General features: G+C 26.8%; 1 protein-coding gene across 1 annotated transcript; it reads left to right on the top strand.

Moving 5' to 3' along the window:
• The first annotated feature begins 1,977 nt into the window (after nt 1–1,977).
• Nucleotides 1,978–2,975, top strand: LOC124914954 (60S ribosomal protein L23-like). The gene is made up of 4 exons (XM_047455590.1): nt 1,978–1,990; nt 2,080–2,364; nt 2,764–2,805; nt 2,899–2,975. Exons 1-4 carry the CDS (start codon nt 1,978–1,980, stop codon nt 2,943–2,945), a joined length of 387 nt encoding a protein of 128 aa, XP_047311546.1. The 3' UTR covers nt 2,946–2,975.
• The last annotated feature ends 12,298 nt before the right edge of the window (nt 2,976–15,273 follow it).

Below are 15,273 nucleotides of genomic sequence, written 5' to 3'. Positions count from 1 at the left end.
AGATAGTCTCATTTAGTCGCCACACTCAATGTCTCTCAATAGTCACTCACGGTCTTCGGAATAACACATTGAATTCCGGTTAAATTTCACAAAAGACTCCATATATATACTTGCAACAATATGACTATCTAAAAGTAGATGAGAAATCATCTCAAATTCCTTATAACACATACGACTTACAATAATCATGTATTTTCGCATACATTTATAATTAGTGGGAATTTTACCATAAATAACACTCTAACAAAAAAATAGATTTTGGTACATATCTTAGACTCTCATAAATTTTTCTAACAAAGATCAATTAGACTAACTTTATTGAATAAAGTATAAATAACAAACTTTATTGAATAAAGTATAACAATGTTCTATATAAAATTTATTCAAATCACGTCACCGCATAAAATCTCGAAAAAACGAATTTAAACCCTTATTTATAACTATGCGCGAAACTATGGGGTAAGATATTCACCTATTTGTACTTTAATGAATTGATGTCATTCTAAATATAAAAATATATTAGTTTTATTCAAAATTATTTAATATTTTTAGTTTTAAAATGTAAAATATAAGACATAGAAATAACAAAATCTTGTCTAATGTATCTATTTTTCATTTTAATTCTCACTAATATGTGTATAAATTAACTCTTAGAGCTTTTTTATATTGGTTATTTAAGATTTTGTTGGGATTTTGTAAAAAACTGTTTTATTAAAAAAATGACTTTTTAATTTATTAAATTATTATAATATTATTTGAGATTTGAGATTTGAATTTAATAAAAATAAAATAGAAATATTTAAGTTAATCAAATAAATTATTTGATAATCTATATATATATAATGATGCTTAATTTTTAAAGTGTCTGGATTGCCGGGTCGAGAGCTGTGGTTAATTTGGATACTTGGATCGGATTGTGGGTTGACCCGTTTTTAAATTTAAAACGGTTAAAAATAAAATTAAAAATGCTAAAGGTATGTTTCGAAGGGAAATTTGATGAGATGGCCCTCATAAGAGGTCTAATTCTAAAAAAGGCCCACGTTTGATAAAGTTGGCAAAAAGGGCCTTTTTGCCCTGTAAAAAGTCTGTAATACCCTCGCGCGCCTGTTTTACCGCTCAATTACGAGAAATGTATTTCTCGCATTTGGTATTTCTCGCATTTGGCTCAATTACGAGAAATGTATTTCTCGCATTTGGCTCAATTACGAGAAATGTATTTCTCGCATTTGGTATTTCTCGCATTTGGTATTTCTCACATTTGGTATTTCTCGCATTTTCTATTTCTCGCATTTGATATATCTGAGTATATATTGAGATTCGGACATTTGTAAAATATATTAAAATGACTAGGGTTTCAAATCGATCTACAATAAACTACGAAAGAACAATCTCCAATGGAGGACGTTATCGCGATGCATTCATCTCTAGATATCAGATTAACACACATACATGACGACGACTCAAGACAAGAACGCCTTATCATCGGAGGCTCCACTTGCCCCGTCACCGTCGAACGCAATGTTCGCTCCGACCTCGACACCACACTTCCAAAGTCTTAAAGTCTTGTATGTATTCTCTAGCTAGATCTTGTTCTTTCAAATTATTAGATCTTTGAGATTGGGTTTTTTTTCATCAAATATGAAGACTTGGCTAGAGGGTCGACTGCTCCTGATATGGACCATCCACAAGAAACAATAGGGCACCCTCAATATGGCATGAGTGTCCTCCAGCAACATTCTTCCTTCTTTGATCAAGATGACAATGGAATAGTCATCTTTCGGTGCCAGGGCTTACGTTTCTAACAATGACAGTAGACTCAATTACGAGAAATGTATTTCTCGCATTTGGTATTTCTCGCATTTAGTATTTCTCTCATTTGGTAAATATTATCCGACCACGAACCCTAAATTTAGGGTTCTCATATAAATACTCTAAAACCCTAATTTCACACTGTCCTTGTATTCTAAAGCTGCCAAAATGTCGAAGCGAGGTTAGTGTTTTCATCTTCTATACAATTCTCTGTTAACTACATGCTTGATACTTGATAGTAATTCGATGTTGAAAAACAAAGCGTTTCAGGTCGCGGAGGATTGGCGGGAAACAAGTTCTGCATGTCACTAGGTCTTCCTGTGGCGGCTATGATCAATTGTGCCGACAATACCGGCGCGAAGAATCTCTACATCATATCAGTGAAGGGGATCAAGGGTCGTTTGAATCGATTGTCGTATACTTGTGTGGGAGATATGGTTATTGCGACGGTGAAGAAAGGGAAACCTGATTTGAGAAAGAAGTTCATGTTTGCTGTCATTGTTAGACAACGCAAGCCCTGGCGCCGAAAGGATGGAGTGTTCATGTATTTTGAAGGTGATTTAATATATTTTGATTTTGTTTTGTGTTATAACTTGTTACTTGTTTAACCATTTTTTTGTTATTCTTTACTAGAACAGTTAGACAAGAACCCACTCTTTTCACGATCTGATTGATACAATCCCTTATTTGTTATGCTGAGGATTTAGAAATAGTTTTTCTTTAGTATTGGTTTTCAAGGGTATTTGGGTATTGTATATACCCACTAAGATATTAAAGAAATAGTATTAGGGATAATGAATAAAGTTTATAGTATGATGAATGATGTATTTAGAAACACTATACTCACTTATTTGCGTTCTAAGTCTTACCTACTTCTCGATCTTTTTTATATATGAAATTTGTTGATTGTAATATGTAAATATATTGGTTGATAAATATGTTGTTACTATGCAGATAATGTTGGTGTGATAGTGAATCCTAAGAGAGAAATGAAAGGTAAAAAATAACTCAAAATGTGTTAAATTACTATATCATCTTTAGGCCTCATTCATTCACTCACAATTATTTGTTTAATGATAAAAAAACCAGGTTCTGCCATTACTGGTTCAATTGGGAAGGAATGTGCTGATTTATGACCCAGAATTGCAAGTGCTGCCAATGCTATTGTCTAATAAAGTCGGGGGACTCTTTTGCTTTTAAAAACTTGTCAATTTTGTTTTTTGATTCACAATTGAGATTAGAATCATATACCCTTTCAATTCTTGTGATACGCATAACATATTTATGAATGTTGATGTATGTGAGTGTTTTCAATTTTGGGTCATACCAAACATGCTATTCAAATATGTAAAATATATAGTCAAGAAAATGGGGAATAAATAAAGTAGATGGTTAAAGGGTTTATATCGAATACCAACATATATAATGTCAACAATTCTTACAGGACAAAGCAAAAGCCGCAAGGAGTTTTTGTGTTCTTATCAAGGCCCATAGTTAGCCTCTTAATTTCTACATAGTTAGCCTCTTATTGACATGATTCCAGTTGTTGAAGCATGAGTCTGTCGGATTGACATGAAATAAAGAAAAATCTGTATCTTTTATAAAGGATATTTTAGCTATCACTTTAAGAGATTGTGCATGTTTTATGATGAAAAATGCTTATAAATGTGTACTCGTAAAATGAAACCAGACAACGATTTGTCAATTATAATCTGATTTTGGTTTTCATATTCATAAAATTATTTTAAAACAGATATTTTTCAGCCTGCGGTCTTAATAACATAATGGGTTTAGCAAAAAAAATAATAAACATTTGGATAGAAACTAACTGTAAAACTCCACAAATAAACTGTAATTTTCACTTAACAATCTGACTGTAAAAACTCCATAAATAAACTGTAATTGGCATAGTGTTTGCTTAAAGATGATGCAAAAGAGAGACATAAAGACAGTAATAGTTTACAAACTTAAACAGATTCAGGTTCAATCCAACAAACATATTTCACTGTTCTTCGTCACTATCATTCCCGAAAACTGAAGCTATTGGAATCTTTGCCTTCTTCTTTGTCGAGCTACTGTTTGAAATCTAGCCAACATAAGAAACTTCCTAATTAGGAAACAACAATGACAAGAGTCCCAATAGAAGTAACAATGAAAAATAATTGCCTCCCTTTTTGGCTTAGCTTGTTTTGCAGAATCTTGGACCTTGGCAGTAGAAGCAAGCAACCTGGTAATAAAAACTGCACGAAATTCTCAAGACCTTCCAAACTTGATGATACCAATTCCCCTCAAAAGACACACATATAAAAGAAATATGTGCTGCCTTCTGCTAATAAATGTTGGTTTTGTAAAAAAAAAAAGGCAAGCATCAATCTCCAATCCGGGTATGCACACATACAAACTGCAAAAAGCATACCTCTCGTTTCTTAGCAATCTCATCTGTCTCCTCTAACTCCACGTCAAGTTTCTTCCTTTGGATATTTTCTTCAGCAGTATAAAAATCATCCTCTTCTTGTTTTCCAACTCCCAATTTTGCATTCCGCATACCAGACCTTATTGGCTCAATTATTCCTTAATATAAACTGAAAAAATAATTTACTACCCAATTATTTGATAGAGAAAACATAACAGATGTACAAACAATGAAATTCCTGAAGAAATGTTCAATTCTAGTGTCTATGTTGAGAGCCAGTTTACCCATAAAACCTTGCTATAACATATTATAATCAATCTACTTCAATAGGAGAACTGATGTTTATTTACCTTGTTCATCCTTCCCAAGACCTTTTCCTTTCCAACCCATCTTTTGGAGAAGCCTAAATCCAATATTAGAAGATGATAATTGTGTATTCAATGAAGCTTGTTCTACATTATCAAGATCAACATTTTCAGTAGTCTTGTGATTAATTGGCAGATAAAACACAAGAGTATGAATATCTGAAGTATATGTAAGACAATCAAATTTACTTTTGTAGAAATCCAACAACCAGCAACCTAAGAAACATCTCAATACTTACATCCACCTTTTCCGGCAGTGTATCTCCCGGATTCGTTCCTTGTCTGTTGTTATAACATCTTTGGTGATTCATTTTATCCTGTATACATAAGACGAAAACCCTTAGAACTAAAGAATAAACGAAAAAAACTCAATTAATCATAGAGAGAAAAGATCCAACTTTAGGGATTCGAATTTCTAATCTCATATAATACCAACCATTTCCTTCAAACCCAGTTGACCTATCTAGCCAAGTCTGCATATTTGATGAAAGACCCAATCTCAAAGATTTAATAATTTGAAAGAACAAGATCTAGCTAGAGAATACATACAAGCCTTTGGAAGTGTGGTGTCGAGGTCGGAGCGAACATTGCGTTCGACGGTGACGGGGGAAAGTGGAGCCTCCGATGATAAGGCGTTCTTGTCTTGAGTCGTCGTCATGTATGTGTGTTAATCTAATATCCAGAGATGAATGCATCGCGATCGCGTCTTCTATTGGAGATTGTTCTTTCGTAGTTTATTGTAGATCGATTCGAAACCCTAGCGAGAAATGTCCGAATCTCAATATATATACTCAGATATACCAAATGCGAGAAATACCAAAGGCGAGAAATACCAAAGGCGAGAAATACCAAATGCGAGAAATACCAAATGCGAGAAATACATTTCTCGTGATTGAGCATCAAATGCGAGAAATACCAAATGCGAGAAATACATTTCTCGTAATTGAGCACCAAATGCGAGAAATACCAAATGCGAGAAATACATTTCTCGTAATTGAGCGATAAAACAGTCGCGCAAGGGGTATTACAGACTTTTCACAGGGCAAAAAGACCCTTTTTGCCAACTTTATCAACCGTGGGCCTTTTTTAGAATTAGACCTCTTATGAGGGCTATTTCATCAAATTTCCCGTTTCGAACTTGCAACCTAACAAAACAAGTACAACTCTTTAACCAACTATGCTACAAATACTTTATATTTTAAATTCAACACCAAATTTGATAAACGCGGGACGTTTTAATATTAATATAAGTTCAACTTTTTAACTAACTAATATATAATGATGTTGATTAAATGGATACTTGGGTCGGATTGTGGGTTGACCCACCCATAAACTTAAAACGGTTAAAAATAAAATTAAAAATGTTATTCGCAATTTTTTTCACGATTTTTATATTATTACTTGTGCAAATGCACGGGCTAAATGCTAGTTATAATAATATCTCTACCAAAATTTTAAATCAATGTATAAAATCTCATCAAATTCAATATAAAAGAACCTCTTTCTAATTCAATTTAGTTAGGACAGTATTAAACATTTGAGTACATGTAACTATCCCTAATAGTGTTACGTACCAGAGGCCTTGTTTGGTTTTGGGTTAATTAAATAATCCAAAAAATTAAACATTATTTCACTCATTCTTTTATCATCAAATTACTCAATTTATTAATTAAAATACTAAAATATTTTTTATTTTAATTTTTTTTTATTATTATCTTTTCAAAATCATTATTAATCATAATTTTTTTTTCTTATCTATGTTATTTAAATAACCTGTACCCATATCCATTAAGGTGTAGATTTTTTGGTTAAGCTTATTTTCTACAATAATTACTATGCATGCATTTAATTTAATGAGACTTTAAAATAGTTCTTATTAAAAATAAAATGTAGAAGATTGGTTAATACAATGACTATTATTTATTGTGCTTTCATGAATATTTGAAGAAGAAGAAAAATGAAGAGTAGCTAGAACAACATAGATATATATATAATAGTTGCATTTTTTTTTCTTCTAATTTCCAAAATAATTAACAAAACTGCAACAACTGCCAGTATATTAAAATTCAACCCTGTCAAAATTAGCAACAAAAACCAACAATCAAAATAAGAAATAAAGTTTTTTAAGTCACATTCTTAATAAATCTAGATTTAATTATCTTGGGTTGCAATTAAAAACTGGTAATTGGTATGCTTTACAGGTTTACAGCCATCGGTTTGTTCTCTTTATTTTTTTATAAAAATAAGATCAAATCAAATTTTCAATTAATCAATTTTTACCAATTAAATTACTAATTTTATTAACCAAAATATTATAATACTTTTTAATTTAAATTATTATTTTATATTTTATTTATATTTATATATATATAAAAAAAAACCATAACCAAGGCCATAAAAAGACTTTATAATAAATAATCTTCTCACTTTTAATTGAATGTAGGATAGTAGTCTCGATAAGGAGGCCTATGCATTGTCCAATCAAATCAAAAGCAATTGAATCTCTACCGTCGGATCATTTTTTTCAAAATCCCTCATCCGTACGTTTACTCATTTTTTGCAATGTCCAATCAAACCAAAAGCAATTGTATCTCTACCGTCGGATATTTGTTTAATTAATTAATTTTTTTTTATCTCATTTACATGATGTATATATAACTTTATTAATGCCTCAAATTATTTATCGGTTTAGTTTTTAATTGTAGCTCATATAATCAATTGGTTTCATTTTACTTAAAATTATTTATAAGTGAAATTGAGGTCTATTAACTTTCAATATTTAAAACAAAAACATAATTTTTTTCTAGATCAAGGCCTAAGGGTAATTTGGAACCTTGTTTGATTTTGGCCTAATAATTTGTAAGGGTTGATTTGACAACACTGAGGTCATGTACACCCGTGAATAAGGAACCATTTTCGGTCCTACCCACATTTCAAACAAATTTTCTTAAACTACCTACCTTTTCATTCCCAAACTACCCACCTTCTCTCTCTACAATATTAATTAACCCATTAATTGACTCACTCTCTATCTTAACCCACTAATTAACTCTCTCTCTCTCTAAACCCATTAATTAACTTCCCTCTCTCTCTTTCAACTATTAATTAATATCTCACCTTTAAACTATTAATTATTTCAATTAAAATATATTATATAAATATTAAAATAAAATAACACATATGTTTTATTTTTATTTAAATCTATAAATATAATATATATAGTTCAAATTAAATACTCTAAATTAAATAATTTAAATAGCTATTATAAATTAAAATAAAATAAAATACATTACATAAACGGGAACTTGAAATAAAATATATTACATAAACATTAAAATAAAATACATTACATCACAATAAAATATATAACATAAACATTACAATAAAATAAAATACATAATAAATATTAATCACGTTCAATATACAATAAAATGCATATTTTATCTTTATAATTCAATTTTATGATATCTACTCCATTTTTCACAAGAGCAAAAACCTCTATATAAATCCACATTATGTTTGTTACCACCCTTCTAATATCCATTTATGGTTCTGTATATTTCGAAGACTCCTCTTTATTCATTGTATATAATAACCTTGTGTGATGATGCTTTTTTCTCAACAGTTTCAAATAATTCTCTTGACCTTTGACAATAAGTTTGATCATTTTGAAGGTTATTAAACGTCGCAGTTTCAAATATAAAAAAAAATTGAATTATAAAGATAAAATATGCATTTTATTGTATATTGAACGTGATTAATATTTATTATGTATTTTATTTTATTGTAATGTTTATGTTATGTATTTTATTGTGATGTAATATATTTTATTTCAAGTACCCGTTTATGTAATGTATTCTATTTTATTTTAATTTATAATAGCTATTTAAATTATTTAATTTAGTGTATTTAATTTGAAATATATATTATATTTATAGATTTAAATAAAAATAAAACATATGTGTTATTTTATTTTAATATTTATATAATATATTTTAATTGAATTAATTAATAGTTGAAAGAGAGAGAAGTTAATTAATGGGTTTAGAGAGAGAGGGAGTTAATTAATGGGTTTAGAGAGAGAAGGAGTTAATTAGTGGGTTAAGATAGAGAGTGAGTTAATTAATGGGTTGATTAATGATTTAGAGGGAGAAAGGTGTGTAGTTTGGGAATGTAAATGAAAAGGTGGGTAATTTAGGAAAAATTGTTTGAAAGGTGGATAACATAGGAAATAGTTCCGTAAATAAGTTTAAAAAATGAAATAATTCGAAAAGACCTATCAAGCTTTAATAGGTCAAGCAGACTACAGTAAGCATGTGACTCGAAATTGACACTGTAGGGCGTCGTAGGCCTATCTGTAAAAAATAATAAAGTGAAACAATTAAGGTTTGTATGATTTAACTTTCATATTCGCTATAATTATTTGAGTGTATTTATAGTCAGTTTATTTGATAAATTGGAGATTTGGGTTTTATAAAAATTCTAGAGGAGAAAATAATAATGATGTGATATAATGATTATTTTAGGTAAAAAATGTTTAAAAGTATTGATATATATAAAATAAAATAAAATAAATAAAAAATAATTTAAAATTAGTGTAAAAAAAGATTATTCTAAAAATATTATTTTGAGTTTAAAAATAGGGTTTTAGATTAGGGATGAATTACTAATGGATTGATTGTGACATTAACTGCATTTTGAGTTTGAAAATAAATTTATAGTTAAAATAGTCTTAATAAAAATCAGAACTTACAAAAATTAACGCTTAAACTATTTTAATTATTTATGTCAAACAAATATTTTAATAAAATATTAAAATTATTTTTATTATATATTTTTTTACAAACATAATAATTAAAATTGAATTAATATTTTACAATTTTCTCCTAGGATTTATAATTTAAATTTAAAATTAAAATTTTAATGTTAATTTCAATTTACTCCTCCAAACCTATCTTTATTGAATTGTGAATGTTTCTACAAATTTTAATATTTTTTTTATTAACATTATATACCATAACACTAAATTTAAGACTTATTTATTAAAAAATAAAATATTAGATTTTTTTTTAATTTTTTTTTCTCACTTAGGGTTTATTTAATGTTTGGTTATTGAGATAAATTTATTCTAAACCTCAAACATCTTATCAACAATCTAATCATTAAGTTTATCTATTTAAATACTAAAATTATCTCATCTCTTTCTAAGCCACCTTATCATTTTTCTCTCTAATCCACAATTTTTTCATATTCACCTTACCCTCTATACTCAAGAGTAAAATAGTCTTAAAATTTTAAAAACCAGTTTTTTTTAGTTTTTATCAAACAAGGATTTTTAAGAGAAAACTCAGTTAAAACCCAAAATCCACTTTCTCAAACAAGCTCTTAGTATGTGATGTTTTTTTTTGTTTTGTTTTTCATTTACATATTCAGTTATTAATTATGACAAATTTTGTTACCTAATTATTTGGTTAAATTTCACTTTTAAATGTATTATAATTTTGTAGCACTAATAAAATGAAATTTTAAAATTGTTTTTTAATGTCAAATAATTCGAATAGACATATAGCTGGTTTTGTTAGGTGATAGAGTACAATAATTACTCTGCAAACAACAACATGTGACTCTGGTGATAAGAGACTTGACATTGTAGATTGTAAGCTAGCAATAAAAAAAAATTATATCTTGTTTGATTCAGTTTGTTCTACTATATTTTATTACTGATTATATTTGGACGTGTAATTTATAAATCAATAAATAATTAAGGCTAGTGAGTAGCTTATTTGCTAATCATTTGAGAGAATTATATATAGGTTAGTTTGATTGAGCTTATTCTTAGTTTATGAGAATAATAACTTCCAGTTTTGTGTTTCCAGATCTTTAAATCCTATTAACACACATAACTATTTGATATGTTTTTTAACAATCCTTATTTTGTGGGGGAATAAATAAATATTGTTTAATGAAAATTTGTTTGTTTAGGTAAAATATATATCCCTAAAAATAATATAAAATAATAATATCTCTATTTTAGAGAATCAAAATATAAATTATTCTACATCAGCTTCCTTATCCTTATCCATATATCATTTAAATATTTATTAAAACAACCAACTTTTCAACCATCTCAACCACTTAATTACTTATTCATATATATTTAAATATTCATTGTTATCCATTAAAGTCAAAATATATTATTTTATTATTTAGGGATCCTACTTTCATCATCCCTAAAAAATTATAAAGATAGAGAATTTGAGAAAACATTTTTTTTACAACTTTTATATTATTTATCTTTATAATAGAGATATAACACATTTTAAAGATTCTGCTACAAATGCCCTAATAATCTATAGTATATAGTACATTGTAAAAAATATTTTATTTTTTATTTTAATAGAATAAGAGGTGGTTAATAATAAGATTATGTTGTTTTTCAATAAAATTCAAATATTTCACACCAATAAATTGAAATCACAATATGTATTGTCATATTGTGTGATTGATGATTTGAATATATATATTTGTAATTAATCTAATTAAATTATTTATTAAATATATAAACACATAAACAGTTTTAATTATATTTAATTTTGTTAAGAGTAATATCGATGTAAAGTTTGAAAAATCTGAAAACAAACGAGATATTGCAAAGGGTACTCTTGTATATTTATTTATAGACATTTTAAGTTTAGTTTGATTCAACTAATTAACAATTTAATTATTATTTATTAAATTGATTATGCTAATTAGCTATAATTAAGAGAAAACAAATAAGGATAGAGAAATGGGTACACTTATTTAATTCAGATTATTTGTACAAATTGTTAATAATTTTTTACTGCAATTTTGAATCAAACAAGTCCTTATGTGTGGTACAATTATTAATTAAAGCTAGTCCTTATGTGGTACAACCCGTGATCAGATAGGGTAGATAATAGATGGGAGAATATGACCAGTTCATTATTGTCCTTTTTTTTACCGTCCAAAACATTTTTCACCGTCCAATTATTTTTCAAAAATGTCACCTCTCTCTCTCTATATATATAAAGAATTATTTGCTTTCTATAAATAACCTCCATTTCATTCATAACTTCATAAGCTCCTCTCTCTCTCTCTCTCTCTCTCTCTCTCTCTCTCTCTCTCTGTACACCTCCATAACTTCTCTCGTTCTTCATTGAGCCTTTTCCCTTTACGTGAGTTTTTTTATAATAAATCAATCCTTCACTCTTTCATGTTAACGTTTACATTCTCATCATTTGTTTTTAACTAAAATAATATGTTTCAATCATTTTTACAGGGATAATGTACGTGGAAATGATGCATTGTTTCTAATTTCAATTTTAAACGGATGATATGAATTTCAAAAGGTAAGAAAAAATTATATCATTACATATTATATTATGAACATATTATTGAATTTTTTTATTCATTTTTCTATTGAAATCATAATAGAATTAAATATTATGATGAAATATCAAATTTTAAATTATATTATTAAATTTAATTGTAATTATTTTATATCATATTTATAATAAATATATTTATAAAAATTAATGTATTCAAATATTCTAAACTGAGAATAAGTCTATTGTTCTAATTTAATAATTTATTGTCTCCAAGTTATAAGCTCAATTTAATTTTAATGAAAATAAAATTAAAGGAGTGATATATGAATTTAGAAAGATAGACTTTACATCATTTATGAAAAAAAAAAAAATAGAAGGAAATATTTTATTTTATTTATTTTTTTTAGTCAATTAAATTATGTCTTGTGTTTGCCTAATAGACCAGTTTTATTTATTTTATTAGACCAGCCGCAGAAGGGTGTCATTTGGGTGTCAAAAGAGGAGGGTGGGAGGCAGCAGGGGACAAAGGTGGATATCAAATTTTGGGTGTCTAAATTTGACATGGGTGTCAAATTTTGTTTAGTCCAATGAGAGGCTGTCATGTGGCAGGATAATATCTATCTTTTGATTTTAGTTTTCTTATTTTAAAAATACATTTTAATAATAATTGATCAATAAAAAAAAATTATATCAATATTTTTTATTTTTCACGATGTATAAATAGAGACTTGGTTTGTGTCATTTGGACACCAAAAAATTTCAGAAATTTTCTACCATATTATTATCCTTGTTTGTATCACCTTTCTTTTGAAATCTTTAAACTCTTACATGGATCCTTCACAAAACTACAACTTCTTTTCAAATTACTTCTCAAATCAAGCTCAAAACTCAAATATACAACATTCGAACCAAAACATTGAACGTCCGGAAGATCCCATGAATACCGGAATCCATCCTAATATTCCATAACAATATATGATGCCACCCAACTTTGGCATGCAATACTCGTATAACCATCATTATATGCCTTATGGCTATCCACCTATCTCTGAAAATAACTTTCATGTCGCTCATACCAACTATCCAAACAGTGAACAACCAAATAATTTAAACACACAACGTTTCAGTAGTGGTTCAACTGATATTCCCGAATTTTCTACACAAATATCTGTAGGGGATGTTGATGGGAATACCCAAACCACTTTTCTTGCTCCAACCCAACAATCAACCCGAAAAAATTACCAATGTTTAGAGTGTTTGTTTTCTTCTTCGTTTTAAATAATATTTGTATGTTTGATTTATTAAGTGATGAATAATATTGTTTGTGGTTAAAAAAAATGAAATTATGTATATGTTTAAATGATGTGGAAGTGAGAGAAAGTGAAAAAGTAATTTTGATACCTTGAATAATACGCTGCTGTATGACATGTTAAAAAGTGGGTGTTAAAAGAGGTGTTAAGCTGACGTGGTAGAGTGTTAAATGAAAAAATTTGACACCCTGCTCTGGGTGGTCTTATAATACTAAGATTATTTTACATTTATTCAAATTTACATATTTTATATTTAATATATATGTATGTATATATTTTAATATATATTATCCATTCTTTTTTTCAAAACATATTTTTTAATTTTAATATTATTGTATATATATTTTACAGAAGTCTTTTATATACATTTTTAATTTTATTTGATTGAAAATCAAATTATAAATTATTCATATTTTAATAAAATAGATAAAGTCAATTTTTTTTATAATATATAATAAGCATATTCAAATTTTAAATTTTAATTTGCAATGTGTTTTTATATGGAATTTATTTGAGTGTTTCTTGCATGGTTTGGTTCTAATTATTAGATTTTATAAAATATTTAAAATTAATAAATGTAAATAAAATTATAATTATAATTTTAATTGAATTCAAATAGATTTCTTTTATATCAAATTTTACTGTAATTTTTTACTTTTTTTTTATGATTGTCAAATAAAATATTATTACTATTCTTATTATAATTATACGTGTCGCGTGTAAAAGCAAAATTGGACAAACATACAAATTTTCATTCAGAACAACAGTTTCATGCATAAAGTAAGAAATAGAAAAAGAACTTTACAAAAATAAACTATATACTATACATATACCTGCTGATTAATTATCCTTTAACAGAATAATTATTTATGGAACTGATGCAAATATAAAAAATAAGACAGTTTAAATAAACCTTTTTTTCGGGTTTCAAAAGTATGTTGGAATGAATGCTTTTTAAAGATCTATTTTCTAATTTAATAATAATTCTTTTGTCTCCATAAGTTTAATTTAATTTTAAAGATCCACTTAATTTAATTAAATGATTGATAGGTAAGAATTTGGAAAGATAGACTTCACATAATTATTGGAAAAAAATATATATTAGAAGGAAATAAGATATATATTTATTATTTTTTAGTCAATTAAATTATGTTATAACATAAATAAAATAATAGATCAGTTGTATTTATTTTATTATAAAACTAAGATTATTTTATATTTATTCAAATTTATATAAATTTTATTTTTAATATATATATATATATATATTATCCTTTTTCTTTTTTCATAAACATATTCTTTTGGACCTTCTAGGTTTTATTTTATTTGATTGAAAATCAAATTATAATTATTCATATTTTTTTATCATTAATTTTAATAAAATATATAAGTAATTTGTTTTATACAATAAGCACATTCAAATTTTAAATTTTAATTTGGTATAAATTTATTTGATTGTTTCTTACATGGTTTAGTTTTAATTCTTAGAATTTATAAAATATTTAAGATAAATAAATATAAATAAAATTATAATTATAATTTCAATTGAATTTAAATTTATTTGTTTTATAATTTTCAATTTTACTGTTTTTTTAATTTGAAATTATAACTTTAATATATTTTTTATTTTTTTTATGATTATCAAATAAAATAATATTATTATTATTAATATTTTTATATGTGGCTAGGTAAAAGCAAAACTGATTCGGATAAACATACAACATTCAATAATGGTTAATTAATGAATGGGCCAGTAAATTAAATTTGTTATTGGGCCAGTTCATTTTGAATATTCAATTATACTTTAAGCACCCATATTAAAGATCAATCCGCCATTGTCATACATTCAACAAACCAGACTAAAACAAATTTAGCAAAAAAAAAATTTACAGTTTTCAAATAAAATCCTAACCTTGAAAATTTCTCTTTCTCTAGGTATTGAGTGTAACGATGTCTTCAAGATGATTAAGGCCTTTCAAGACACCGGTCTAAAGCACTTTCTAGATGACAAACATGTCATCTTTCAG

The sequence above is a fragment of the Impatiens glandulifera genome, chromosome 1, assembly GCF_907164915.1.
Source record: "Impatiens glandulifera chromosome 1, dImpGla2.1, whole genome shotgun sequence".
NCBI classification, from domain to species: Eukaryota; Viridiplantae; Streptophyta; class Magnoliopsida; order Ericales; family Balsaminaceae; genus Impatiens; species Impatiens glandulifera.
This window is presented reverse-complemented; position numbering and strand designations above follow the sequence as displayed.

Excerpts from the sequence above, each read along its gene's own strand:
- LOC124914954 (XM_047455590.1), top strand. Across the intron at positions 2,365-2,763 it reads AGTGTTCATGTATTTTGAAG|ATAATGTTGGTGTGATAGTG; the intron begins GTGATTTAATAT and ends GTTACTATGCAG. Across the intron at positions 2,806-2,898 it reads TCCTAAGAGAGAAATGAAAG|GTTCTGCCATTACTGGTTCA; the intron begins GTAAAAAATAAC and ends TAAAAAAACCAG.